The following is a 27,270-nucleotide window of genomic DNA, read 5'->3' on the forward strand; positions in this document are numbered from 1 at the left end:
TAGTATAAAGTATAGGTCAGTGTTTTCCAACCAGCGGTGCCTCCAGCTGTTGCAAAACTGCAACTTCCAGCATGTTGAACTATATAGTATAGATCAGTGTTTCCCAACCAGGGATGCCTCCAGCTGTTGCAAAACTGCAACTCTCAGCATTCCCGGACAGCCAACGGCTGTCCGGGCATGCTGAGAGTTGTAGTTTTGCAACAGCTGGAGGCATGCCTGGTTGGGAAAATCTGGTATAGGTTATGGTGCAACATTCCGGGAGTTGGTTGGATAAATAACGGCTATTGCATTGCCGGTATTTAAAAAAAAATATATGCCGCCTAGGTGGTGACACTAGCCACAGATTAAAGACCACTGTCTTATACTATAACATACTGGGAGTTGTAGTTTTGCAACAGCTGGAGAGCCACAGGTTGCAGGCCACAACCCTATACTATGACTTGCGCTTTTATTAGACTTACATGTAGCAGCCATGAACAGAACCCACATGCAGAAACATATCTATACACTTATACACCCAGATCACCCTTATGGAACAACTTTTATTTTATTACGTATTTACAGCTCTACACATTTGCCCTTCTCAAAAATGGTGACGCGCTCTATTTGGTCATGTGACCGGCGCATATTTTAGACGTCACCACAAGGGTTCTAGGGACTGGCGGGCCTGTCAGGCTTCTGATTGGCTACTGTGAGCCGTCAATCACATCCTCTTCCTGTCTCTCGTACGTTCCTTCGGATCGCTCGGCTATTGGCTCTCGGCGCTGTCAGTCTTGGGTGGTGCTCGCTCCGATTGGCCGAGGAGGCGGGCGCGTGACACGTCACAGCTGATCGGACGGGTGGAAGCAGCGGGACAGAGCGGACGGTAAGTGGGTCCTTACCGGGGACGGGGAGCAGGTCTGAGCTCTTGTTTAACGGAAAGGAGTTAATGTGCGGTCCCGCCCGGTAGGGGGCTCTGCGCTGGAAGGCCAACTTGCATTTAGGGTGTTTCCCGCCTGGGTGTCACATGACGTCACTCGGAGAGTACATGACGTCACGAGAGGCGCTGAAATGAGTAATGGACGGGATTTAGAGGATCAGTGCGGAGGAGAATAGAGTCATTGGGAAGTAAATAATATCATAATGACATCGTGCCCTGGGCGTGACGTCATGACGCGTGGGCGGGGCTATTGATCAGGGGGGGGGGGGGGGGGAAGTAGCAAAAATAGTATAACATTACTCATCATCCACCAGCAGAATAGTGAGTGCAGCTCTGGAGTATAATACAGGATAGAACTCAGGATCAGTACAGGATAAGTAATGTAATGTATGTACACAGTCACCTCACCAGCAGAATAGTGAGTACAGCTCTGGAGTATAATACAGGATATAACTCAGGATAAGTAATGTATGTACACAGTGACCTCGCCAGCAGAATAGTGAGTACAGCTCTGGAGTATAATACAGGATATAACTCAGGATCAGTACAGGATAAGTAATGTAATGTATGTACACAGTGACCTCACCAGCAGAATAGTGAGTACAGCTCTGGAGTATAATACAGGATATAACTCAGGATCAGTACAGGATAAGTAATGTAATGTATGTACACAGTGACCCCACCAGCAGAATAGTGAGTACAGCTCTGGAGTATAATACAGGATATAACTCAGGATCAGTACAGGATAAGTAATGTAATGTATGTACACAGTGACCTCACCAGCAGAATAGTGAGTACAGCTCTGGAGTATAATACAGGATATAACTCAGGATCAGTACAGGATAAGTAATGTAATGTATGTACACAGTGACCTCACCAGTAGAATAGTGAGTACAGCTCTGGGGTATAATACAGGATATAACTCAGGATCAGTACAGGATAAGTAATGTAATGTATGTACACAGTGACCTCACCAGCAGAATAGTGAGTACAGCTCTGGAGTATAATACAGGATATAACTCAGGATCAGTACAGGATAAGTAATGTAATGTATATACACAGTGACCCCACCAGCAGAATAGTGAGTACAGCTCTGGAGTATAATACAGGATATAACTCAGGATTAGTACAGGATAAGTAATGTAATGTATGTACACAGTGACCTCACCAGCAGAATAGTGAGTGCAGCTCTGGAGTATAATACAGGATATAACTCAGGATCAGTACAGGATAAGTAATGTATGTACACAGTGACCCCACCAGCAGAATAGTGAGTACAGCTCTGGAGTATAATACAGGATATAACTCAGGATCAGTACAGGATAAGTAATGTAATGTATGTACACAGTGACCTCACCAGCAGAATAGTGAGTACAGCTCTGGAGTATAATACAGGATATAACTCAGGATCAGTACAGGATAAGTAATGTAATGTATGTACACAGTGACCTCACCAGCAGAATAGTGAGTACAGCTCTGGAGTATAATACAGGATATAACTCAGGATCAGTACAGGATAAGTAATGTAATGTATGTACACAGTGACCCCACCAGCAGAATAGTGAGTACAGCTCTGGAGTATAATACAGGATATAACTCAGGATCAGTACAGGATAAGTAATGTAATGTATGTACACAATGACCTCACCAGCAGAATAGTGAGTACAGCTCTGGAGTATAATACAGGATATAACTCAGGATCAGTACAGGATAAGTAATGTAATGTATGTACACAGTGACCTCACCAGCAGAATAGTGAGTACAGCTCTGGAGTATAATACAGGATATAACTCAGGATCAGTACAGGATAAGTAATGTAATGTATATACACAGTGACCCCACCAGCAGAATAGTGAGTACAGCTCTGGAGTATAATACAGGATATAACTCAGGATCAGTACAGGATAAGTAATGTAATGTATGTACACAGTGACCTCACCAGCAGAATAGTGAGTACAGCTCTGGAGTATAATACAGGATATAACTCAGGATCAGTACAGGATAAGTAATGTAATGTATATACACAGTGACCTCACCAGCAGAATAGTGAGTACAGCTCTGGAGTATAATACAGGATATAACTCAGGATCAGTACAGGATAAGTAATGTACTGTATGTACACAGTAACCTCACCAGCAGAATAGTGAGTACAGCTCTGGAGTATAATACAGGATATAACTCAGGATCAGTACAGGATAAGTAATGTAATGTATGTACACAGTGATCTCACCAGCAGAATAGTGAATGCAGACCTGCCGTGTGTGACCTCCTCTTCCTTCCCTCCCAGAAATGGCTGCCATACGTAAGAAGCTTGTGATCGTGGGTGATGGCGCCTGCGGTAAGACCTGTCTGCTCATCGTCTTCAGTAAAGACCAGTTTCCTGAAGTCTACGTCCCCACCGTCTTCGAGAATTACGTGGCCGACATAGAGGTCGACTCCAAACAGGTAAAAACAATCATAACAGGATATGGTGGTGATTCCCTACTAGGGTGTGCCTCCAGCTGTTGCAAAACTACAACTCCCAGCATGCCCGGACAGCCAACGGCTGTCCGGGCATGCTGGGAGTTGTAGTTTTGCAACAGCTGGAGGCACACACTAGTAGGGAATCTCTGGGATATGGTGTACTGTGCCAAGAATGTCTCAGCCAGGACATAGTGGGGTCCTCCCAATGTGGTCAGCTGATGTATTTGGGTGAGGGGGGGGTCCTGCTGGTGCAGCACCGTTTCGGACAGTGTTCTGGAGCAGACTTTGGCTTTGTTTTGTAGGTGGAGCTGGCTCTATGGGATACCGCCGGCCAGGAGGATTATGACCGTCTCCGACCCCTGTCCTATCCCGATACTGACGTCATCCTCATGTGTTTCTCCATCGATAGCCCCGATAGTTTGGGTGAGTAATGCCGAAATTGGTAAAGCCCCCGCCTATGGAATTTCCAAATTAAATGGTCACTCTCATTAAAAAAAATTTTTGCTATTGCTCTCCTTATGGTGAATAAAAAAATCTTTCTAATTTACTTTGTTTTGAAAAAAAAAAAAAAATACATTTTCTATGTTTTATTCGTGTTTAAAAAAAGCTGCCACTAGGTGTCTCCCTACTTGTCCAGAGCACATTACATTTCCCTCCATCTCTTGTACAGACTTTGGAATCCTGCTGGCCTGGCAGAAGTCCAAAATCAGGAAACGCAGCCTGGAGTGCTGAGGGGGTGTGTGTGCAGCCTTATCCAATCATAGCTCATCTCACACTGGGCTGTGTGTAGCAGAGTGAGGGAGGAAGTTCTCCCCTGTATGGCTTCAGATGATGTCACGCCTGCTGGGGAACGCCCCTTCCCAGTCTGTGAATCTGACTGAGCAGAAAATACAGAGCAATATCAAGGTAGAAAACTAAAAAAATAATAAAAATAAAGGCAGGGGGTGGTTTATCATGATGGGGGTAGTGATCATGACAGGTACTTTTTAAAGGGGTACTCCGGTGGAAACCTTTTTTTTTTTTTTTTTTTTTTTTTTAAATCAACTGGTGCCAGAAAGTTAAACAGATTTTGTAAATTACTTCTATTAAAAAATCTTAATCCTTTCAGTACTTATTAGCAGCTGTATGCTACAGAGGAAATTCTTTTATTTTTGAATTTATTTTTTGTCTTGTCCACAGTGCTCTCTGCTGACACCTCTGTCCGTGTCAGGAACTGTCCAGAGCAGCATAGGTTTGCTATGGGGATTTTCTCCTGCTCTGGACAGTTCCTGACACGGACAGAGGTGTCAGCAGAGAGCACCGTGGACAAGACAAAAAATAAATTCAAAAATAAAAGAATTTCCTCTGTAGCATACAGCTGCTAAAAAGTACTGGAAGGGTAAAGATTTTTTAATAGAAGTAATTTACAAATCTGTTTAACTTTCTGGCACCAGTTGATTTAAAAAAATAAGTTTTCCACCGGAATACCCCTTTAAAAAGTACCTGTCATGATCACTACCCCCTTCATGATAAACCACCCTCTGCCTTTATTTTTATTATTTTTTAGTTTTCTACCTTGATATTGCTCTGTATTTTCTGCTCAGTCTCAGTCAGATACACAGACTGGGAAGGGGCGTTCCCCAGCAAGTGTGACATCATCTGAAGCCATACAGGGGAGAACTTCCTCCCTCACTCTGCTACACACAGGCCAGAGCAGTTTAATGCTTTATGACAGTGTTTCCCAACCTGTGTTCTCTCCAGCTGTTGCAAAACTACAACTCCCATCATGCCCTGACAGCCTCCGGCTGTCAGGGCATGATAGGAGTTGTAGTTTTGCAACAGCTGGAGAGAGACAGGTTGGGAAATGCCTGTTGATCTGATAGGAATCCTGCTGCACAGTGCACAATACTGAGGTCCGGACATGAATCCAGATGCCACCCTAAAAAACCCATTGTCAATGGGACTTTATTTTGTAGGGGTTATTTTCTGCCGCAAATTCAGTGCAGAATTAACCCCGATTCGGACAGGGATGGAATTCAGCAAGGAAAACCCCCCTCTCTGTATTTTTGTAGTGTGTATGGGCTTTTATGCCAACCTTGTTTCCTAGGGCCCATTCACACTACAGAATTACCTCTTGAGCGGGTGTTGTGCATGCAGCAGGTGCCGCCTGAATGAGTAAGTGATAGGACTGCCTACAGTACAGGGAGGTATTACATGTTCTGTACTCTTTACCTGTATTACTGAACTGCATGCACTGACTGGTGTCTGGTAGCACCCGCTACAGTACAGGGAGGTATTACATGTTCTGTACTACTCTTTACCTGTACTACTGAACTGCATGCACTGACTGGTGTCTGGTAGCGCCCGCTACAGTACAGGGAGGTATTACATGTTCTGTACTCTTTACCTGTATTACTGAAGTGTATGCACTGACTGGTGTCTGGTAGCGCCCGCTACAGTACAGGGAGGTATTACATGTTCTGTACTCTTTACCTTTATTACTGAAGTACATGCACTGACTGGTGTCTGGTAGATCCCCCCTACAGTACAGGGAGGTATTACATGTTCTGTACTCTTTACCTGTATTACTGAAGTGTATGCACTGACTGGTGTCTGGTAGCACCCGCTACAGTACAGGGAGGTATTACATGTTCTGTACTCTTTACCTGTATTACTGAAGTGTATGCACTGACTGGTGTCTGGTAGCACCCGCTACAGTACAGGGAGGTATTACATGTTCTGTACTCTTTACCTGTATTACTGAAGTGTATGCACTGACTGGTGTCTGGTAGCGCCCCCTACAGTACAGGGAGGTATTACATGTTCTGTACTCTTTACCTATATTACTGAAGTGTATGCACTGACTGGTGTCTGGTAGCGCCCCCTACAGTACAGGCAGGTATTACATGTTCTGTACTCTTTACCTGTATTACTGAAGTGTATGCACTGACTGGTGTCTGGTAGCGCCCCCTACAGTACAGGGAGGTATTACATGTTCTGTACTCTTTACCTATATTACTGAAGTGTATGCACTGACTGGTGTCTGGTAGCGCCCCCTACAGTACAGGCAGGTATTACATGTTCTGTACTCTTTACCTGTATTACTGAAGTACATGCACTGACTGGTGTCTGGTAGCGCCCCCTACAGTACAGGGAGGTATTACATGTTCTGTATTCTTTACCTGTACCAGGGTTAGCTGCTCCTTTGGACACCAGGTGAGGGCGGCTCCATGTTACTTTTTTAGGACACTGTGTACTGTACAGGACCCTGAAGAAGCTCCTGTCCTCTACATAAACCAGTGATTACAGCTCCCAGAAGATCTTTATTACTTTTATATGTAAGGATTTGCTTTATCTCTATTAGTTATTTACTTATTTTTGTTTAATCCTCACTTTTTCCTATTTTTGGGTGACCTTTTGGGGCTTCAGAACCAATTAGCAGGTTTCCATAGAGTTATGGGGGGAGATTTATCAAAGGATTTAGACAGTTTTTTCCTGTCTAAATTTGTCGCACAGAAAGTCGCAGTCTAAATATGTGCGACTTTTCTGCGACTTTTGCTGTAGAGGATTTTTAGAACATGATGCATTCTAGTCTATTTTAGACGGAAATGCATTGGAAAATGCATTGGTGCTGAATTTAGTGCGACTTTTGTGCGACAAGTCGCATCTGCCCAAAATACGCTGAAATGTCAGACCATGTTGGAGCAGGTCTAAATGCAGTTTAAGCTGTAGACCCTGAAGTCTGAGCACAGAATTTATCAAGGGCTGTGAGACCTTTGATAAATTAGGAACACAATAGACAGGAGACGACCACATACGCTGGTCTATAAGCATACCCAGAATAGACTAGATTAGGAAATGTCCCCCATGGTCTCAACATACAATGGTCGTCCCAGAACCAATTAATATTGTAACTTGAGGGACCCCTGTATTAACAAGCCGCGTTTGTGGCTCTGAGGGTCCAGGTCGTCTATTAGTGTTAGTGGCCGGTATAGTCCTACATTTCGCTTGTATGGCAGCGTAGTCTACCCTGGCAGTGCCTGAATACCAGTGTTCACGTGCATTGGGTTCTTAGTGTCTTCCTGATTCCTATACACCAGTGTTTCCCAACCAGGGTGCCTCCAGCTGTGGCCAAACTACAACTCCCAGCATGCCCGGACAGCCGAAGGCTGTCCGGGTATGCTGGGAGTTGTAGTTTGGCCACAGCTGGAGGCACCCTGGTTGGGAAACGCTGCTATACGCCTAAAGAGAGGTCATGTGTGATTGTCTAGGGATTTTTGTATTTTTGAATTGTAATTCATTTTATTTTTTTTTCCAGAAAACATCCCTGAGAAGTGGACTCCGGAGGTGAAGCATTTCTGTCCCAATGTGCCCATAATATTGGTAGGAAATAAGAAGGATCTGAGGAACGATGAGCACACTCGGCGTGAGCTAGCTAAGATGAAGCAGGTGGGTGACCCAAGGAGCTGTGCCAGTCCTGCGCCCGGGCACTGGGGGGGTTAGTGTAGCTAATGGGAAGGGAAGGTTGTTTTTTGTAGTTGTACATTATGCAGCTGTTGGACGTGGTTTAGCCCTTATACCATAATTGAGACAAGCCCCTGCCCCCTCCCGTAATAATATGCTTCCAAGATGACCAGTGAGTGGAAAGGGGGCCTTTTCCTACCCATTTAAGGAAGATTGAGGTACGTATACAGCATGCTGCCTTGTGCTGAATAATGCCACTGGCAGAGGAGCAGACGGGATGAATACAGCAGGTGCTGCAGATTTACTGACTGCAGAGCAATAGTCTGCTGTATACTGACATGTTCTGCAGCAGCTGAGGTGGATCAGCCAGCGTAAAGATGAGTGTTAGGCGGCATTCACACCACGTTTTTGCAGTACATTTCCCGTATACGTTTTCAATGTGAAAACCGTATTGAAAACCATACGCCAAAAGATGCATCAGGTTGTGTTTGTTTTGCATCCTTTACGGTTTTGTCAGTTTTTTATCCTGTACACAAAATCGTAGCCTGCCACGGTTTTTGGTCCGGGTGAAAAACCGTATTGAAACGTATACTTTTTTTTTTTTTTTAACATGGGAGTCAATGGGAACCGTACAGAACTGTATGTGCGTTCGGTTCCATCCAGTTTTCACCATACGTTTTTTTTACTTTGCACAGTTTTATTTTTTCTTGGAATTTCAATCAAACAAGTGAAACTTTATTAATAATGGAGTGAAAAGTTAAAAACGTATACGTTTTTTTTTCTTAAACAGATGCAAACAGACATCATTTTTTTTTAAAACCGTATACGGATTAATATTTGTAGACCCTTTTTGATTCAGTTTAGTACAGTTTTGAGGATGAGGAATCAGTTTTTTTTATCAAGAACCTGATACGGGAACTGTATTGCAAAAACGTGGTGTGAACGCAGCCTTATTGTGCTCATTAGAGTGAGTGAATTTACAGTAAATTCGTCACGAACTTCTCGGCTCGGCAGTTGATACTTTTCCTGCATAATTTAGTTCAGCCTTCAGGTGCTCCGGTGGGCTGGAAAAGGTGGATACATTCCTAGGAAAGAGTCTCCTAGGACTGTATCCACCTTTTCCAGACCACCGGAGCATGGGAAAGCTGAACTAATTTATGCAGGAAAAGTCATCAACTGCCGAGCCGAGAAGTTCGTGACGAATTTACTGTAAGTTCACTCGTCTCTAGTGCTCATGTTACTGTTTCTCCCTATAGGAGCCGGTGAAGCCCGAAGAAGGCCGGGATATGGCAAATAGGATCAGTGCTTTTGGCTACCTGGAATGCTCGGCTAAAACAAAGGACGGTGTGCGGGAAGTGTTTGAGATGGCCACCAGAGCCGCGTTACAGGCCAAGAGAGGCCGCAAGAAGAACACGTGTAATCTCCTCTAAAGTGCGGCCAAACAGCGAAAGAGAGAACCTCCCCCATTGCCCCCTCCCCTCCTTCCTCGCGCATTCCATCTTTGCCCCCCTCCCTCTGCCCGCTAGGCTCCGGTTCCGTCCTGTGCCTTGTGGCTGATGAGGGGCGCCCCCTTCCCCATCACGATGAAGCTGCGCACCACTCCTTCTATGCCTGCCACACTGCCTTATTACGAATGGACCTTTCCAGAGGTCAAGCCGTGGGGAGGAGGCAATGCCAACGCCTGCCGGTCCTTCCCGCCATCACGAGACGTGGTCGGTGCCATGCTTTGCCGGTCCCATCCACTAGGAGACAGGATCCGTGTTCTTTAGGAAACTTAAGATAATGTCGGGCTCAGGTGCCATGTTTATTTTGTTTATTTTAGGACTTTCGGAGGAGTTGGTGACGTCTTTTGCATCTTCTAAACCTTATGGGGGAAGGAGGGAGGGGGGGGACGACGGGCAGTGCCATGTTCTCCGTGATCTCTCCTCGATAACCAGCGCTGGTTTAGGAGTTACGCGGTAGCAGAATTTTGGGGGATTTTATTCTGCTTTACACACACACAAAAAAAAAAAAAAAAATGTAAAAATAAAAACTGATCTTCCCTTTCTATATATACATATATATATATATATACGTCTCAGATGTTTGTACGTGAGCGAGCTTGGCCCACTCATCCGAATCGGAGACGGGCAACTTGCTCTTGTGCTACTGCAAGCCCTGCTGGGATCTATAGTTCCACTAGAGCTCCCGGGGGGAGGGGATCATTCAGCGAGCGGATGTGGGCCTAGAGCAGTGTTTCCTACCCAGGGTGCTGCCAGCTGTGAGAAAACTACAACTCCCAGCATGCCCGGACAGCCTAGAGTCCTGTGCTCAAGTAGAAATCTGGATTTTGCACTCCCTATCCTGGGAAAAGAGGTGGAACAAGACAGTCCTTAAAGGGGTACTCCGGTGGAAAACTTTTTTTTTTTTTTTCTTTTAAGTCAACTGGTGCCAGAAAGTTAAACAGATTTGTAAATTACTTCTATTAAAAAAAATCTTAATCCTTCCTGTACTTATTAGCTGCTGAATACTACAGAAGAAATTATTTTCTTTTTGGAACACAGAGCTCTCTGCTGACATCACGAGCACAGTGCTCTCTGCTGACTTCTCTGTCCATTTTAGGAACTGTCCAGAACAGCATATGTTTGCTATGGGGATTTTCTCCTACTCTGGACAGTTCTTAAAATGGACAGAGATGTCAGCAGAGAGCACTGTGCTCGTGATGTCAGCAGAGAGCACTGTGTTCCAAAAAGAAAATAATTTCCTCTGTAGTATTCAGCAGCTAATAAGTACCGGAAGGATTAAGATTTTTTAATAGAAGTAATTTACAAATCTGTTGAACTTTCTGGCACCAGTTGATTTAAAAAAAAGTTTTCCACCAGAGTACCCCTTTAACATTCATTGGCTAAGGCAGTGCTTCCCAACCAGGGTGCCTCCAGTGCAAAACTACAAGGCTGGCCGGGCATTCTGGGAGTTGTAGTTTTACAACACCTGGAGGCATCCTGGTTGGGAAACATTGGGCTAAGGGGTTGGATTTTTGCAACAGCTGGAGGCACACTGGGTGAGGAGATACTTGCATAAACCCAGGCCAGTGTTATTCAAACAGAATGCCTCCAGCTGTTGCAAAACTACAACTCCCAGCATGCAAGGACAGCCTTCGGCTGTCCGTGCATGCTGGGAGTTGTAGTTTTGCAATGGCCGGATTCACCCTGGTTGGGAAACACTGTTCTAGAGCTTCTAATGTCAGGATGGGGTTAAGAAACAGGAAAAGGAAGCGGTTTTGCAGAAGAGCGGCGGCTCCGATTGTTTTCTGTGCCATATCACGTCCCCCCCCCCCCCCCCCATCCTGTGCCTCCGTCTCCTGATGTTTGGGCTCAGCCCTCGCTTTGTTTTTCTATGTGTTTTTAAAAGATGTCTAATTTTATTCCTCTTTTTAATGTTGATAAAAAAAATTTTTTTTTTTTTGTTTTTTTTTTCCAAAAAAGATTTTACTGAATACACCCTTTCTCAGCAAGCAGAATTTCACAATAAAACTGTGTAGTCATGTTTAGTAAAATCGCCTCCGGCCTCTGTTCTGTTTGTTGGTTTTATCATCTTGGGGAGAGTAATAAGGTTTAAAGGGGTACTCCAGGGCTACAGGGGCTGTAAAGTTAGTGTTGTTTATAATATAGTACCTGTGTTTCATGGTGGTCTTGTGATCTTTGCCCCGATGTTTATTTTTAGCAGCTAACAAAATGAGTGTCGTTTTCCCAGGGTACAGTGTGGCCCGAGACATTACATCACTAGTCAGGTGTTCAGTGGGAGCCTGTCTGCTTCAATGAATGGAGCAATCGCTCGGTGTTGCAGGGAATTGTAGTTTTGCAACAGCTGGAGGCACCCTGGTTAGAAACGCTGGTTTATTGTTTACTACATGGCATGGAAGGCAGCTCGGGTGTGCTTCAATGGGTGAAGCAACTGCTGGGTGGGGGGTGGAGATTATCCTTCATAGGGCTGCAAAGTGACTACACTTACAAACAAGGAATTATGGGACTTGTAGTTGGGGAGAGGAAACTCACAAAAAGCCAGCCACAGTATTATGGTAATCTCACAACATAGCCATTTAGCCCCAAGACAAGCGCAGATCCTTCCTAAGCATGTCCATTACTGCCTGACAGGTACGTACTAAAATTACCTTATGGTGGAGAACCCCTTTAAGACTACGTTTCCAATCCAAAGCATAGGGGATACAATGTCTGATTGTAGGGGTCTCAGCGGTGGGACCCCTGAGATTTCAGTGCAGCACCCAGGTCGTTATGTCATGGCCGCCCCTCGTGACATCACAACACCCCCTCTCATAGACTTGCATTGAGGGGGCATGACGTCACGAGGAATATGGCCGTAATGTCACGACCCAGCTGCCCGCTTCAAGCTGGGGTGGCGGAGTACCCCTTAAAACTTACTTTGGAGGTCACCAACTAATGTGATCCAGACTTTTTTTTTTTTTAATTGTCTCTCATGTTTTGTGCGCCAGATTTTTGCCCCAGAAACCCAAACCAACTCTCCATTTTACACAGAAAAACTGAAAAGGGGTCTGACCACCAAAAAGGGGGTGTGGTTGCAAAAAAAAAAAGAGGGCATGTCCCCATCAGTTTTGAAAAATCCCAACAAGCGCAGCCTAAGGGTCTATTCACATGGCAGAGTCCACACTCCCATTCACATTTCTGCAGAATTTCTGCTTGGATTCCGCACCAATTCAGCACAAAATCCTCACAAGCAAAAGCAGAATTGGGGCGGATAAGTGGAAATCTGCCGTGTGAATAGACTCTTAGGGTACGTTCACACGAGCGGATCCCTAGCGCATATTAGGCTGCGGATCCGCCGCTGTTTGCTGCCTTTACATGTGCCTGCTCGGAGCGGCAATCTGCTGCTACGAGCAGACACATTGAGATGTGCGAGTTGCTGTGCGCATGCGCAGTGTACTCGCACATCGCGGCAGCTCTCGGCCTAGCTCAGAGCAGGGGGAGCGGCCGCAATGTGTGCGAGTACACCACGCATGCGCACGGCAACTCGCACATCTCAGTGTGTCTGCTCGTAGCCGCTCCGAGCAGGCACATGTAAAGGCAGCATACAGCGGTCCTTCAGCGGCGGATCCGCAGTGTAATACGCGCTGGCGATCCGCTCCCATTCACACTTCTGCAGACGGCTGTCCGGGCATGCTGGGAGTTGTAGTTTTGCAACAGCTGGAGGCACACTGGTTGGGAAACACTGGTGTATGAATATGGTACAGGTTTGTAGGGTTCAATATCTATAACACTGCAGACATGAAGCCTTCTGCAAACCTCTGTAACCACTTCCTGCCCGGCCCTTACTGGACCACGAAACTTCCCCATATGGTGCACGCTGAACGCATTATACATGTTCTCTATAGGACTGAGGCCGCTCCGCTGTAATATGGTCGTCTGTTAACTTTTGTATTATGGTCTTATTCCCCCCCATAGAATTTTGTGTCCTGCCCTGAGTACTGTGTAATGCCTACTTTCCCCTGTGGGGGCGCTGCAGGGAAGCTGAACGCTTACCAGGTTGATCACAGATGATTGCTGGGGGGGGGGGGGGGGGGTCTCAGTAGGGAGGATACTTTGTGATCAGCTTATTGTTAATGCATTCCTTCTAATAGATAGGGATTGGTCAGAGCAGAGGACCACTTTTAAGGTCCTAAGAACCAAGAAGCTCACTCTTCAGTTCCAGAAAGAGAAGTAAAACGATGGAGGACAACATAAAAAAGACAAAAGGAAAAAAAAAGAATGAGGAAGCTAATTTTGTTGGGTCTCGCCGCTTCACACGGCCTGGCCTGGGCTTCTTTCTCGCATCCTCCTCTTGTGGCTGCTGTTCCTGGTCTGGCCTCTAGAGTGCGCATGTGCCCTTGTTGTAGTTTAAAGAGCCAGCATGCTCACTCCAAATGTCTCCTCCATCTCTGCCTCCCTGGCACTACCTATCTAAGGCTGCTTTGCCTGCTCACTTGTGCCTGAGCCTAGTGTGGTTTTGCCACAGCAAATGCGCGTTGTTCCTGGTCTGTTAGGGTGGGTCCACACTACGTTTGTAGTGTACAGTTGCTGGATCCGGTTGGGAGGGGCGAAAACCGGCCGCTCCTGTATCCCAGCTGGATCCAGCCCAAACCCCATTCATTTCAATGAGCCGACCGGAGTCAAACGAGTCATTACTTTTATTAAAAAATCTTAATCCTTCCAGTACTTTTTAGGGTCTGTACACTACAGAGGAAATTATTTTCTTTTCGGAACACAGAGCTCTCTGCTGACATCTCGAGCACAGTGCTCTCTGTTGACATCTCTGTCCATTTTAGGAACTATCCAAAGCAGCATATGTTTGCTATGGGGGATTTTCTCCTGCTCTGGACAGTTCCTAAAATAGACAGAGATGTCAGCAGAGAGCACTGTGGTCATGATGTCGGCAGAGAGCTCTGCGCTGCAAAAAGAAAATCATTTCCTCTGTAGTATTCAGCAGCTAAGAAGTACTGGAAAGATTAAGATTTTTTTTATAGAAGTAATTTACAAATCTGTTTAACTTTCTGGCACCAGTTGATTTAAAAAAAAAAAAATAATACGTTTTCCACCGGAGTACCCCTTTAATAATAAACTTCCTGACTTCATTGTTTCAATTCCATGGAACGTGAGGAAGTTATTTCTGATTGGGAATAGAACATATAATAGAGAACAATGGACACTGGGGCGGCAACCGTTATATAATCGGGAGCCGGACCAGTTACCACAACAAATGTCATAAATAGGCAATAGGTGCGCATCAGGTCTGGACAAGGAGAACGGACACTTTACTACATAATAATTATTTATTTATTTCTATAGCGCCTACAGATTCCGCAGCGCCATCACTCACTATGAAGATTTGCTGGTTTACCCCTCTCTGGATCTCTATGGTGGTTCCCAGTAAAGCTGAAGACTCGTGTCCAGGTAGGTCAATCAGCTGCTGACTGGGCCCCTAATACAATGGTGTAGATAGACGTAGACCCCCCAGGTGCAAAATTCTTAGGGGCGCAATATCTGTACCCCCTGACTTGGCCTGGGGAGTGTTACCGCTCAGTACTGTACGGGAGCTGGGATCCAGTGATAGGAGTCCTGGGAGAATGTGCAGAGTAACATTCAGCCAATCCTGTTGGTGACCATTACATTTGTAGTCTTGGCCCAAGATGTTGCCGGTGGCGGATAAGCCGCACATGGGCTGGTGAGTAGTGGACACCAGGGAAGGAAGGGTATAGGGGTCACTTGGGAAATAGTTAGATATAAGGTGATATGGGGAAGGGCAGGCTATAGGGATGGCTTGAGGAAAGGTAGGATATAAGGTGATTTTGGGGGAAAGGCAGGGTATAGGAGGGACATGGGAAAGGACGGGGTAAATGAATGACTTGGGGAAAGGTAGAATATAAGTTATCTTGGAAAAGGACAGGGTATACAGTAGGCATTGCATGGTAAAGGGCAGGGTATAGGGATGGCATGGTAAAGGGCAGGGTATAGGGATGGCATGGTAAAGGGCAGGGTATAGGGGTGGCATGGTAAAGGGCAGGGTATAGGGATGGCATGGTAAAGGACAGGGTATAGGGATGGCATGGTAAAGGGCAGGGTATAGGGATGGCATGGTAAAGGGCAGGGTATAGGGATGGCATGGTAAAGGGCAGGGTATAGGGATGGCATGGTAAAGGGCAGGGTATAGGGATGGCATGGTAAAGGACAGGGTATAGGGATGGCATGGTAAAGGGCAGGGTATAGGGATGGCATGGTAAAGGGCAGGGTATAGGGATGGCATGGTAAAGGGCAGGGTATAGGGATGGCATGGTAAAGGACTGGGTATAGGGATGGCATGGTAAAGGGCAGGGTATAGGGATGGCATGGTAAAGGGCAGGGTATAGGGGTGGCATGGTAAAGGGCAGGGTATAGGGGTGGCATGGTAAAGGGCAGGGTATAGGGATGGCATGGTAAAGCAGTGTTTCCCAACCCAGTCCTCAAGGCACACCAACATTCCGGGTTTTTTCAGTTACTCCATTGGAATAGAACAGGGAAAAATTTAAATCCTGGACTGTTGGTGTGCCTTGAGGACTGGGTTGGGAAACACTGTGGTAAAGGACAGGGTATACAGTAGGCATGACATGGTAAAGGGCAGGGTATAGGGATGTCATGGTAAAGGGCAGGGTATAGCGATGGCATGGTAAATGGCATGGTATAGGGATGGCATGGTAAAGGGCAGAGTATAGGGATGTCATGGTAAAGGGCAGGGTATAGGGATGGCATGGTAAAGGGCAGGGTATAGGGATGGCATGGTATAGGGCAGGGTATGGGGATGGCATGGTAAAGGGCAGGGTATAGGGATGTCATGGTAAAGGGCAGGGCATAGGGGTGGCATGGTAAAGGGCAGGGTATAGGGATGGCATGGTAAAGGGCAGGGTATAGGGGTGGCATAGTAAAGGGCAGGGTATAGGGATGGCATGGTAAAGGGCAGGGTGTGGGGATGGCATGGTAAATGGCAGAGTATAGGAGTGACATGAGTAATAATAGGATATAAGGTGACTTGAAGAAGGGCAGGGTATTGGGGGTATAGGGGTGACTTGAGGAAGGGCAGTTTGTATCGGTGACTTGAGGAATAGTAAGATATAAGGTGACTTGGAGAAGGGCAGGGTATAGGAGTGGCAGGGTAAAGGGCAGGGTATAGGAGTGGCATGAGGAATAATAGAATATAAGGTGACTTGGAGAAGGGCAGAGTAGAGATAAGTGAAAGGACCATGTATAGTGGTGATATGTGGTGAGGCATCAGGGTATATCAGTGGTTTGGAGAAGGGCGGACTATAAGGGGACAGATTTCTGAGGAGGATAATGAAGGGACTAGATAGAGAAGGGCAGTAGGTGAGGAAGGGCCAGGAGGTTGACTTAGAGAGCGAGGCTGTAGAGCTATGGATATGGGACTGTATGAAATTAGGAACAGCAGGGAATACGGGAAAAGGTGGGAAACTGCAGAGTGAGGTAAGGGGTTCAATACTGGGGTGGTGGAACAAGTGTTGTGTCCCCTAACCTGTAAACCAATAATATTCTGAGTGTCCCTTCTACCGTGGTAGGGACTCAGGGAGTGATAGCAGTCCATGAGATTGGGGGCCACAAAATCTTGCCTTACCCCAGGCTCCTCCAACCCGTGATGCATTTATGCCATAGGGCCCGAGTTGCCCTGCACCCCTTATTTCTCTACTGGGGTGGACACTTTTTGTAAATGACTATTATAGCCAAATGTCTTTTTTTTTCTTAAACCTTCCAAACAGAAGTGAAGATTGTTGGACTGGGAGACTCTGACAGGTTGTCCATCCTCAGAGGGTGTCCTGGAACACCCGGATCTCCTGGACAGAAGGGAGAAGCTGGAGGAAAAGGTGATTTGGGATTTATTCAGAGACTCCATCCATGAATATGTGTCAGTGTTTCCAAGTGTTTCTGTACAAGGCCATCCCTTTAAATGATTCCTGTTTTTTGGTTTTCTAGGAGAACGTGGTCCTTTGGGAGCCCCCGGGAAAATAGGACCAACAGGTCCAAAGGGTATGAAGATCTAAGGTCTCTCCTTACTGTTTCCATATCTATAAACCAGTCCCAGTATTCAGGATCAGACCAAACCAAATCTGACCAGCATTGTTTCTATAGGCAGCACATGTATTATCCATGGGATTTTGGCAGCTTCTGTGGCCCCTGTTGTCTCCTGAATATTCTTTTTCATTGCTTGCAGCCCAGACTACAATTCCCAGCATCAATAGACACGGCAAAAAGATCCATACATCAGGCACTGTTCAGTGTTCCAGCAGGAATGAAGTATATCCATAGCGAAATATCATAAAAGTACCATCAGGCACTATGTTTATTCAAATCAGAAACAATGACGCATTTTGGAGGTACAGTCCTCCTTCCTCAGATTGCCAATCTGAGGAAGGAGGACTGTACCTCCAAAATGCGTAATTGGTTTCTGATTTGAATAAACATAGTGCCTGATGGTACTTTTATGATATTTCGCTATGGACATACTTCATTCCTGCTGGAACACTGAACAGTGCCTGATGTATGGGTTTTTTGCCGTGTCTAATGATTCTTCAGACAGGACAGGATTTCCTGCTCCTGTGACCTGTTGGGCTTTGCAGTTCTTATTTGAAACCCCAATTTAGGGGTGATAAGCGCTGATTATCCACTACAAGGTGAGCGGCCATCCGCAAAGGCTGATGTTGTTCGCTTCATATCTCCATCTGGTGTCTTAGATATTACACGAGGTGCAGTCCCTCGTTTTTTCTCCATTTATTTTTAAGGTACAACTCCCAGCAGTCAGTGCGACTCTGTGTAATGCCTGCCAGCCAATTGCTCTACTGTGTGCATGCTGTGTTGTTGTAAACACACTGTACATGTCTTTTCTTTCAAACTATCCTCCCCCCCCCTCCAGCAATAAATCATGCTATGCTCTGAAAGGCAGCAGTCAGTGATTAGATCTACAGCAGGAAAAGAGCAGCTTTATGTGCTGAGGAGACTTCTCTGCTGGCTAGATCCTCACATAGGGAGAGGGGGAGGGGAGGTGTGGGTTTGAAGACAAAAATCATGTGGTGTTTGTCTTCCAGGAGGGTGGGGCTAGTCTCAGTGAGGGGTTTGCACCAAGACAAGCAGGATCATATTATGACGTCTTTCTCTCAATCCCTGCATGAAATTGACAGCTAAAAAAGGTGAACTGCTCTATATAGCTAATGAATGATATTTAGACAAATAAATAAATTGGTGAGAGGGAAAGGATGGGCTATGGGTTTAGTTCCCCGGAGTACCCCTTTAAAAATCCTAAAAATCTTTGCATTTTTTCCAATATAGGTGAAAAGGGAGAAGCAGCTACGGAGAGCGTAATTTATGGTGAGTGAAGAAAAAGATCTATCTTAAGATAAGGCACTATGGTGTTTTTTTTAAAAACTTCACAACATTACACCTAAAATGATGAGCTAGAACAGAGTTTTTCAACCTGTGGCTGTAAAAACCCGAAGGGTTAATCTGCACTGAGGTCTTTTGTTATTCTGGTCTCTGTGAAAACGCCCTGTTCTCTGAATGGTCAACTGACCTCTTTGGCTTTTCACCTGCTTAGCTCCCTATTCAAACCCTTAGTATTCATCCAGGCTTTGCCTGCGAAAGAGCTCATACTCCTAGCTAGTGTTTGTATTGTATCTCGTATTTCTGGCATATTTTACCCATTGGCTCCGCTCTCTGACTCCTCTCCTGTTTCTGCAGTTTGGCTTATCTGTTATCTCTTAGTACTGACTCTGCTTGTGGACTGTGACTTATTGTGTTTGTATGTTTAGTTATTATTTATGTTAGTGTGTGTGTTTCCATACAGTGTCCTCCATCTGTATTGTAAGTTTCCTTCCCGTCCTCCGTCTGTATTGGATGATAGTGGAGGAGTAAAGGGAGAAGAAAGCAGGGGCTGTGCATAGCTATAAAGCCTGGGTGACTCTGTGACAACATTTATAGGGGAACTCTACTCACAATTATATATTTTTTCAGCCGCCCGGAACTGCAAAGAGATACGAGATCAGGGTGAAGTGCTCAGTGACTGGTACACCATATACCCAGATGGCAGCTCCCCCCTGAAGGTGCTGTGTGATATGCACACCGATGAAGGAGGCTGGATTGTAAGTTATCGGATACCAACATTTTTATTTTATATGGTTTTATATAGTTTTATATAGTATTAAACAGTTTGTGTTTTAATTTGTTTTCAAGATCTCGGCTTTCCATCTGTTGCTACAACTTGTTTACATGTAGAGGGAGAAAAACTCATCATGACTTTGTGGTGTTTGTTACAGTGTGTTAACAAAGTTGTAGCTTTATCTAGGGTGAGGATTATGGGGGGGGGGGTGTCTTTTTTTAACATGTGGACTTTTGCTTTTGTGCGCCTTTCGATAAGCGTCTCTGCTAGTGTTTACGGAGCTGATGTGGGGAGCACACTGGCTGTTGCACGAAACTGCACATCTTTTTCAAGAGTATTATGCAGGCAGCCACAAGAGGCAGAGCGTCCTTCCTCTGTGCTCTGGCGCATGGGTGATGTCATCATGCGCCGGAGCACAGACCAGAGGGGAAAACAGAAGAGAGGCCACGCTGTGGGTGACGTGGGATGACGTGCTATTGCTACCACCTAAAGGGGGTTGCTGCTACTACTACCTTAAGGGGGCTGCTGCTGCTACTTCTACCTAAAGAGGGGCTGCTGCTACTACTACCTAAAGGGGGCTGCTGTTACTAATACCTAAAGGGGAGCTGCTGCTACTAATACCTAAAGGGGAGCTGCTGCTACTACTACCTACAGGGTGCTACTGCTACCTAAAGGGGGCCACTACTGGTACTACCTAAAGGGGGTAGCTGCTACTACTAGCTAAGAAAGAGGCTGCTGCTTCTAATACCTAAAGGGGGATGCTGGTAGTACTACCTAAAGGGGACTGCTACTGGTACTACCTAAAGGGGGATGCTGCTGATACAACTATCTAAAGGGGCTTCTGCTATAATAGCTAAAAAGTGCTGCTGCTACTACTACTACCTAAAAGGGGCTCCTGCTGCTATTATTGCCTAAAAGGGGCTGCTGCTGCTACTACTGCCTAAAGGGGATGCAACTACTACTACCTAAAGGGGTCTGTTGCTTGCTACTACTACTACCTAAAGGGGACCACTACTGGTACTTCCTAAAGGGGCTGCTGCTACTACTACCTAAAAGGGGCTCCTTCTGCTACTACTGCCTAAAGGGGGGTTCATAATGTGGCAAAGAGTAATATATGGGCACATAGTAACTGGGTACAGGACAAGAGAGAGAGAGTGTGGCTGCTGCTGTGTTTAGCTCGCGGAGGATTGTCCAGACTGATACACTGTTACAAGTCTTCAGCTGTCTGAGCAGGACTAGTCAGGACAATGAAGCAGAGATTATGCATATGGTGAGGATAGGCTCCTGGTGGCAAATAATGCACAGATCACTTCTCCCATCTGTAGGTTTTCCAGAGGCGTTGGGATGGTTCGGTGGATTTCAGCCAAGATTGGAAAACCTACAAGAATGGATTCGGCAGCCGGATGACAGAATTTTGGCTGGGAAACGACAATCTCCACCAGTTAACATCCAAAGGTTACTTTGAATTTTTTTTATTATTATTTTTATTTTAGCCCTCCCTCGTTCCTATAGCAGTGCATGCCCTGCCCTGATAACAATGTGCAAATATTTAGAACCTATCTCCTCCTCTCCTCAGGCACTTGGGAGCTGCGAATAGACCTGCACGACTTTGGGACGGCAAAATATTTTGCAAAATATTTATCCTTCAAAATCCTTGGAGAATCAGAAAAGTATAAACTGATACTGGGGAAATATACTGGAGGTAATATGGGTGAGTGATTCTACATCGTCCGTCTCTAAGACAGCTGGAGGACAACCAACATGGCCGCCATTACAAGGCTTTAGGGAGTGAGGAGAGTCTACACCGCACAACATGGAGGATTTGCCTTAAAAGTTGGGTGACAACCCCTCCGTAGAAGCTGTAATGGCGGCCATATTGGATGTTATCAAGGGGGAATTCAATACCAGGCCAGCCCAGTCTTAGAAGGTTGTCTGAATTGTGGATATATTCAATTCCAGAAGAGGATGGGGGGAAGGAGATGTGCTGACAGGACCTGAACGCTGCAGTACTCTGGAAACAGTGTACAGTAACTTACTTGCGGTGGACAGTGTGGCGCCCCCATCAATAGGGCGCTCTAGGCCAGTGCCTACCTTGCCTATAGATGGCGCTGGTAGCACAGGGACACCCTTTTCTGCTTTACCCCTATCCCTAATCCTAACACTTTATCCTAATTCTAACCCCTAATCCTAACCCTGACCCCTAACCCTAACCCCTAACCCTAATCTTAACCCTAATTCTTACCCCTAATCCTAACCCTAATCCTAACTCCTGATCCTAACCCCTAAACCCTAATCCTAACACTTTATCCTAATTCTAACCCTTAATCCTAATCTTAACCCCTAACCCTAATCTTATCCCTAATTCTTACCCCTAATCCTAACCCTAATCCTAATCCCTAACAGTGATCAGCGCTGAGAAGTAGCTGAGCTCAGGTCACATTTGACCACAGGTATAAGTACTCAGGAGCCCCACTCATGGTGACACCATTTGCACTATTTCTCTTTTCCAGGCGACTCCTTCAGCTTTCATAAGAACGCATTGTTCTCCACCAAAGACCAAGACAACGATAAGCACGGTGGCAGCTGCGCTCAGATATGCAAAGGAGGGTGGTGGTACGTGGACTGCCATAACGCAAACCTGAATGGACAATACTATCTGGGCCCTCACAACACCACAGCCATCGGCATCAACTGGAAGCTTGGCAGAGGGTACAATTATTCCTACAAAGTCTCTGAGATGAAGATCAGGCTGGTGTAAGGTGGGAGAAATGGTGTATTGTGGCGGATAACGATAACACTATGAAGATATAGATGAGGTGAATATTTGCTTTCTTCACCTTTCCGATTAAACACTGAACCACCATGTTAAAATATGGTTTGTCTGTAGGGGGTAATCCTCCATATTTATTATCTGTCATTGTCAATGGGGCCACATGCAGCCCCTGCTCTGTTATAATATATGACGATACATGACAAATAAGTCAACATGTTGAATGTTACTTAGACCATTCCTGATGTCATGTCTGAAGTGTGGCCCCGGGGGCCATTATCCTGCTGGTAAAGGTCACTGCCCTTAGGGGGCCCCGCTGCTCTAAAGGGGAGACTTGGTCTGTACAAGGGGTAGGTAGGTGGTGCGTGTCAGAGTAACACCCACATGATGCCAGGACACAAGGTCTCCAGCAGAACATTGTCCATCACATCATCAATTTTGGAGTTTGGTATTTTTTTGTGCTTATGCTGTGGCCATAGGAGGGGGGGGGGGGGGGATACAGAAATATGATACCTTAAAGGGATACGCCGGTGGAAAACTGGTGCCAGAAAGTTAAACAGATTAGTAAATTACTTCACCACAGCACACCATAGGCCTCAGGACGCCGAAATCATTTATTTTATGGACCTGAAGAAGGCACATGCTGATGCCGAAACGCGTTGTCCGTTTGTTCTAAACCACAATAAACTGTCCTGTGCTTTATTGGCGTTCCGGATCCTTTTTATTCTAGCAGTAGCGCTCGTCTAGTATCCCCATTTTCTACTCTCCTCTTCCTGATCACAGTCCAGGAGAGAATTTGTCTGGTTCTGATATGACAAAAAGTACAAAATGTTCATATTAGGGGTTATCCTGCCAGTCTAATAATGTACTAATATTGCTCTATAACCTTCTAGAACCAAGGGAAATAACTGCCTGTAGAGCTCAGAGACAGCATTGTGTGGAGGCACAAATCTAGGGAAGGGGGGAAAAAATGTCTGCCACACTGAAAGTTTCCAAGAAAACAGTAGCCTGTATAATTCTTACAGAAGTTTGGAACAACCAGGATACTCCCTAGAGCTGCTGCCCCACAAAACTAAGTAATCGGGGGAGAAGAACCTTAGTAAGAGAGGAGACTGAGTGCAGATGGAAGAAACTTCCAGAAGGTTCAGAACCATCACTGAGGCCTCCACAATCTGGACAGAAAGAAGCCTCCTCAGTAATAACATGGAAGACGTCTGGAGATTACAGAGAGGATCTAAAGGATCAGACTGTGAGGGACAAGATTCTCTGGTCTGATGGAACCAAGATGGAAGTTTTTATCCTTAATACTGAACGTCATGTCTGGAGGAAACCAGGTACTGCCCATCACCTGCCCAATACCATCCCTACAGTGATCATGGAGGGGGCAGCATCATGTCTGGAGGAAACCATGTACTGCCCATCACCTGCCCAATACCATCCCTACAGTGATCATGGTGGGGGCAGCATCATGTCTGGGGGAAACCAGGCACTGCCCATCACCTGCCCAATACCATCCCTACAGTGATCATGGTGGGGGCAGCATCATGTCTGGAGGAAACCAGGCACTGCGCATCACCTGCCCAATACCATCTCTACAGTGATCATGGTGGGGGCAGCATCATGTCTGGAGGAAACCAGGTACTGCCCATCACCTGCCCAATACTATCCCTACAGTGATCATGGTGGGGGCAGCATCATGTCTGGGGGAAACCAGGCACTGCCCATCACCTGCCCAATACCATCCCTACAGTGATCATGGTGGGGGCAGCATCATGTCTGGGGGAAACCAGGTACCGGTTCCATATAAAAGGACATTGGTTCCATATAAAAGGACATAAGTATAATGGAAGACAGTGGAGGAGAGATATATACAAACACGTGCCCGGCTGTCAGTGAAACAAGGATCGGGTGTGTGGGGATGATCTATATGTGTAATGGACGTTCGGACCAAGCTTTACATAATGGGAAAGAGTAAAAGGGGTAATCCTAGGATATAACTTTTTTCCTTTTATTTCACCCTCAGTGCCTCTGGCATCCTCTTCCTGCATTGGTGATCAACTTATCTCTGGCTGCAGTGATGTCCTGCCTTGGCTATTTATACACTGAGCTGCATTGTTATTTATTGAGCCCTGGTCTTCTTCCTGGTGCCGGGACTCAATACATCAGACTGATGCTAGCCTATCACCAGCCAAGTCAAGACATCGCTGCAGATAAATAAAATAAATCAAATAAAAAACATGTGTGGTTCCCCCTATTTCCAATATCAGTCAAATAACAACCAAGCAGCAACATCCTGACGCTACCAGGGTGGGCGAGGACCATTGTTACTGGCCCTTCCCAGCCTAAATAACACCAGCCTGTTACCCCCTAGGGCCAGGAGCTCCATTTTTGATGCTCTGGGCCTGTTATTATGGGCTCTTCCTGGCACCCCTGTGGTGGTGGGTACCAAGGTAATAATTGGGGGTTAGCACTAGCTGTTTTGGGGTCCCGGCTTAGTAATGGACACAGTTTATGAGACAGCTTCCACTACTAAGCCTGAAAAGTAATAAAAAAAATAAAACACAGGTTAAAGCATTTTTACTTAAAAAAAACACTCCCTCCCCAAGTGTGGTGTCTCGGGGTGTGAAGGTGAGGTGTGTGGGGCAGATATTGTAGCCCCGGGGCAAGGAGTTTTAACCCCTAAATGTTCGTGACGCCAGGGCATGGTTTTTCCAGGTAACCACTTGAACGGTAATACCGCTATCTCAAGGTTAGGAAGGGCAATAATAGTCCAAGACCAGGTTAGCGTTAACGGTAGCTTTTACTGAGGTAGACAGATGGTAATAGTCTTTATAGCTCGGCCAGGATCCCAGAGAGGTGACCAGTAACACAGGGGACCTCACAGCTTGCTGGGACTTGTAGTGACTTTGACAGACTTTAGGACAGCCACACTGACTATAATAGACTTGACTACGGACTTGACTGTAGGTAGTGACAGCAGACAGACATGACTTGACTTACTGACTCGTGGCTGTAGGTTAGGCTTGAGGCCTCCAGATATGCTGGACACTGGCTCTGAGACGTCTGGTCTTTACTGTATCTCAGCAGAAAGTGTGGTAGAAGAAAGGGATTGTAATGACTGCCCCTTCTTATAAAGGGGGGCTGAGCCAGAAGCCCATAGGTCAAGCTGCAGGTCACCTGGTTAGCTGGTGCTCTCTTGGTAACAAACACATCATGTGAACACATTATCATGTGACTAATTCAAAGGTCCTTAAAGGTCCTTTATACATAACCCACATAACACTATACATTATATATATCACTATGGGGGAGACACTCCAGGAGAGCCCCTAGGACATAGAGGGACTCAACCTGATAGGGTCTAAGTACTGTACAGGACTATATCCCATACTGGGACATCACTCAAGCCCTTGTTGTTAACCATTAAAAAAATGCATTCATGTATCTAAAACAAGAAGAAAAGAATTCCACATAAATCAGTTAGTAAATTTTAGTTTCCCCCTGAGGAAGAGCACCAATAAGGTGCATGAAGCACTGCTTCCCTAACATATGTTGCTAAACTACAACCCCCAGCATTCCCAGACAGTCAAAAGCTGGCCTAATACCCCCTTATTTATTAATTAGCACTGTTGAGCAGCGCTAGTTAACTCTATCCTCTGCTACATTTACATAGCAGGGCACTTGCCTCTGCTACATTACCATAGTAGGGTTCAATCGCCTCTGCTACATTATCCCAGCAGGGTGCACTGGCCTCTGCTACATTTATGCCTGTGCTACGTTAACATAGCGGAGCCCATTTGTCTCTGCCACAAGCAACGAATAGGAACAGTAGTAGTAGTAAAAAAGGAGTTGTAGTAGTAGTAGTAGTAGTAAAATGGGAGTAGGAATAAAATAATATTACTAGTAGTACAAGTAGTAGTAGAGTAGCGGTAGTAGAGTAGGAGTATTAGTAGTATTAGCAGCAGTAGAATAGAAGTTGTGGTAGCAGAAGGAGAATGAGAGTTGTAGTAGTCCTAGTGGGGGCAGGGCTGTCTCCTTAGTCCAGTGTTTTCCAACCAGGGTGCCTCCAGCTGTTGCAAAACTACAACTTCCAGCATGCCCGGACAGCCAAAGGCTGTCCGGGCATGCTGGAAGTTGTAGTTTTGCAACAACTGGGGGCACCCTGGTTGGGAAACTCTGCCTTAGTCCTTGCTATTCTTCTAAACCTCGCTCCCGCTGCTGCCTATAAAGTGTTAAACGTCCCTGCTAAACTACGCTCTGTAAACTTCCCTGAAGATGCGCTGTAGTAAGGTGCGCTCTAAAACTACCCTTCCTCCCTTGTATGCTCTCTCTCCGCCGCTGTAAACCTCCCAGTAAGGTAAGCTGGGCCGAGAGGGTGTGTGTGCGACCCAGCCAATCAGCAACCTTGGAGACTGAGAGGCAACTGCGCATGCGTCCCGCAGTTTTCTGTGGCCTTGCACTAAACGTTTTCACACTGGTGTACTCCCCCAACAACCAATAGTATGTGGCGGGTGTGTGCGCCTCAGCCAATCACAGTGGCTTTGCTGACTCAGCATTTCTCATCAGCTGTTTGGGAACATTTCTCTTCAGGGAACAGTTTTCTTCAGTACATCGACATTCTGGGCAGACTAAAAAAACTAAAAAAGTTATATCCCGTAGTACCATTTTATTGTAGACTTCAATGGAACAGGGGAGGCATTACCAGAATGGGCTGTGGCCTAAATGAGTCAAAATTGCAAAACATTTTAATGCAAAGTTCTGGCACAAATAATCCCAAATAATAGGTGGTGTAAAGTGCGATGGATGGAGCAGGTCAATTATGGATGACATTTATCTGGTGAAAATCTCCAGTACTGATCTCCGCGACGTGGCTGCAGATTTGCTGCTGTAATGCACAGTCCAGCCAGTAGAGAGCAGTGTATGAGTGCACAGGAGATAATGTGTTTTAGGGGCACATTTCTATGGGTATTATTGTAGTTAGTGTCCTCTGTGCTTA

At 45.9% G+C, this 27,270-nt stretch overlaps 2 protein-coding genes across 3 annotated transcripts; both read left to right on the forward strand.

Moving 5' to 3' along the window:
* The first annotated feature begins 718 nt into the window (after window positions 1-718).
* LOC130291683 (transforming protein RhoA-like) lies at window positions 719-9,934 on the forward strand. Its single transcript, XM_056540786.1, has 5 exons — window positions 719-865; window positions 3,207-3,364; window positions 3,685-3,805; window positions 7,680-7,810; window positions 9,082-9,934. Exons 2-5 carry the CDS (start codon window positions 3,209-3,211, stop codon window positions 9,253-9,255), a joined length of 582 nt encoding a protein of 193 aa, XP_056396761.1. The 5' UTR covers window positions 719-865; window positions 3,207-3,208; the 3' UTR covers window positions 9,256-9,934.
* Window positions 9,935-14,428: 4,494 nt separating this feature from the next.
* Window positions 14,429-23,116, forward strand: LOC130291684 (ficolin-2-like). Of its 2 annotated transcripts, XM_056540787.1 has the most exons (8): window positions 14,434-14,766; window positions 17,115-17,219; window positions 17,329-17,382; window positions 18,679-18,717; window positions 19,360-19,487; window positions 20,830-20,959; window positions 21,081-21,215; window positions 22,015-23,111. In XM_056540787.1, exons 1-8 carry the CDS (start codon window positions 14,694-14,696, stop codon window positions 22,260-22,262), a joined length of 912 nt encoding a protein of 303 aa, XP_056396762.1. In that variant the 5' UTR covers window positions 14,434-14,693; the 3' UTR covers window positions 22,263-23,111. The 2 variants fall into 2 exon arrangements, with proteins under 2 accessions (XP_056396763.1, XP_056396762.1); XM_056540788.1 differs by lacking the exon at window positions 18,679-18,717 and having other exon boundaries at window positions 14,429-14,766; window positions 22,015-23,116.
* The last annotated feature ends 4,154 nt before the right edge of the window (window positions 23,117-27,270 follow it).

The sequence above is a fragment of the Hyla sarda genome, chromosome 9, assembly GCF_029499605.1.
Source record: "Hyla sarda isolate aHylSar1 chromosome 9, aHylSar1.hap1, whole genome shotgun sequence".
Taxonomy (NCBI): Eukaryota; Metazoa; Chordata; class Amphibia; order Anura; family Hylidae; genus Hyla; species Hyla sarda.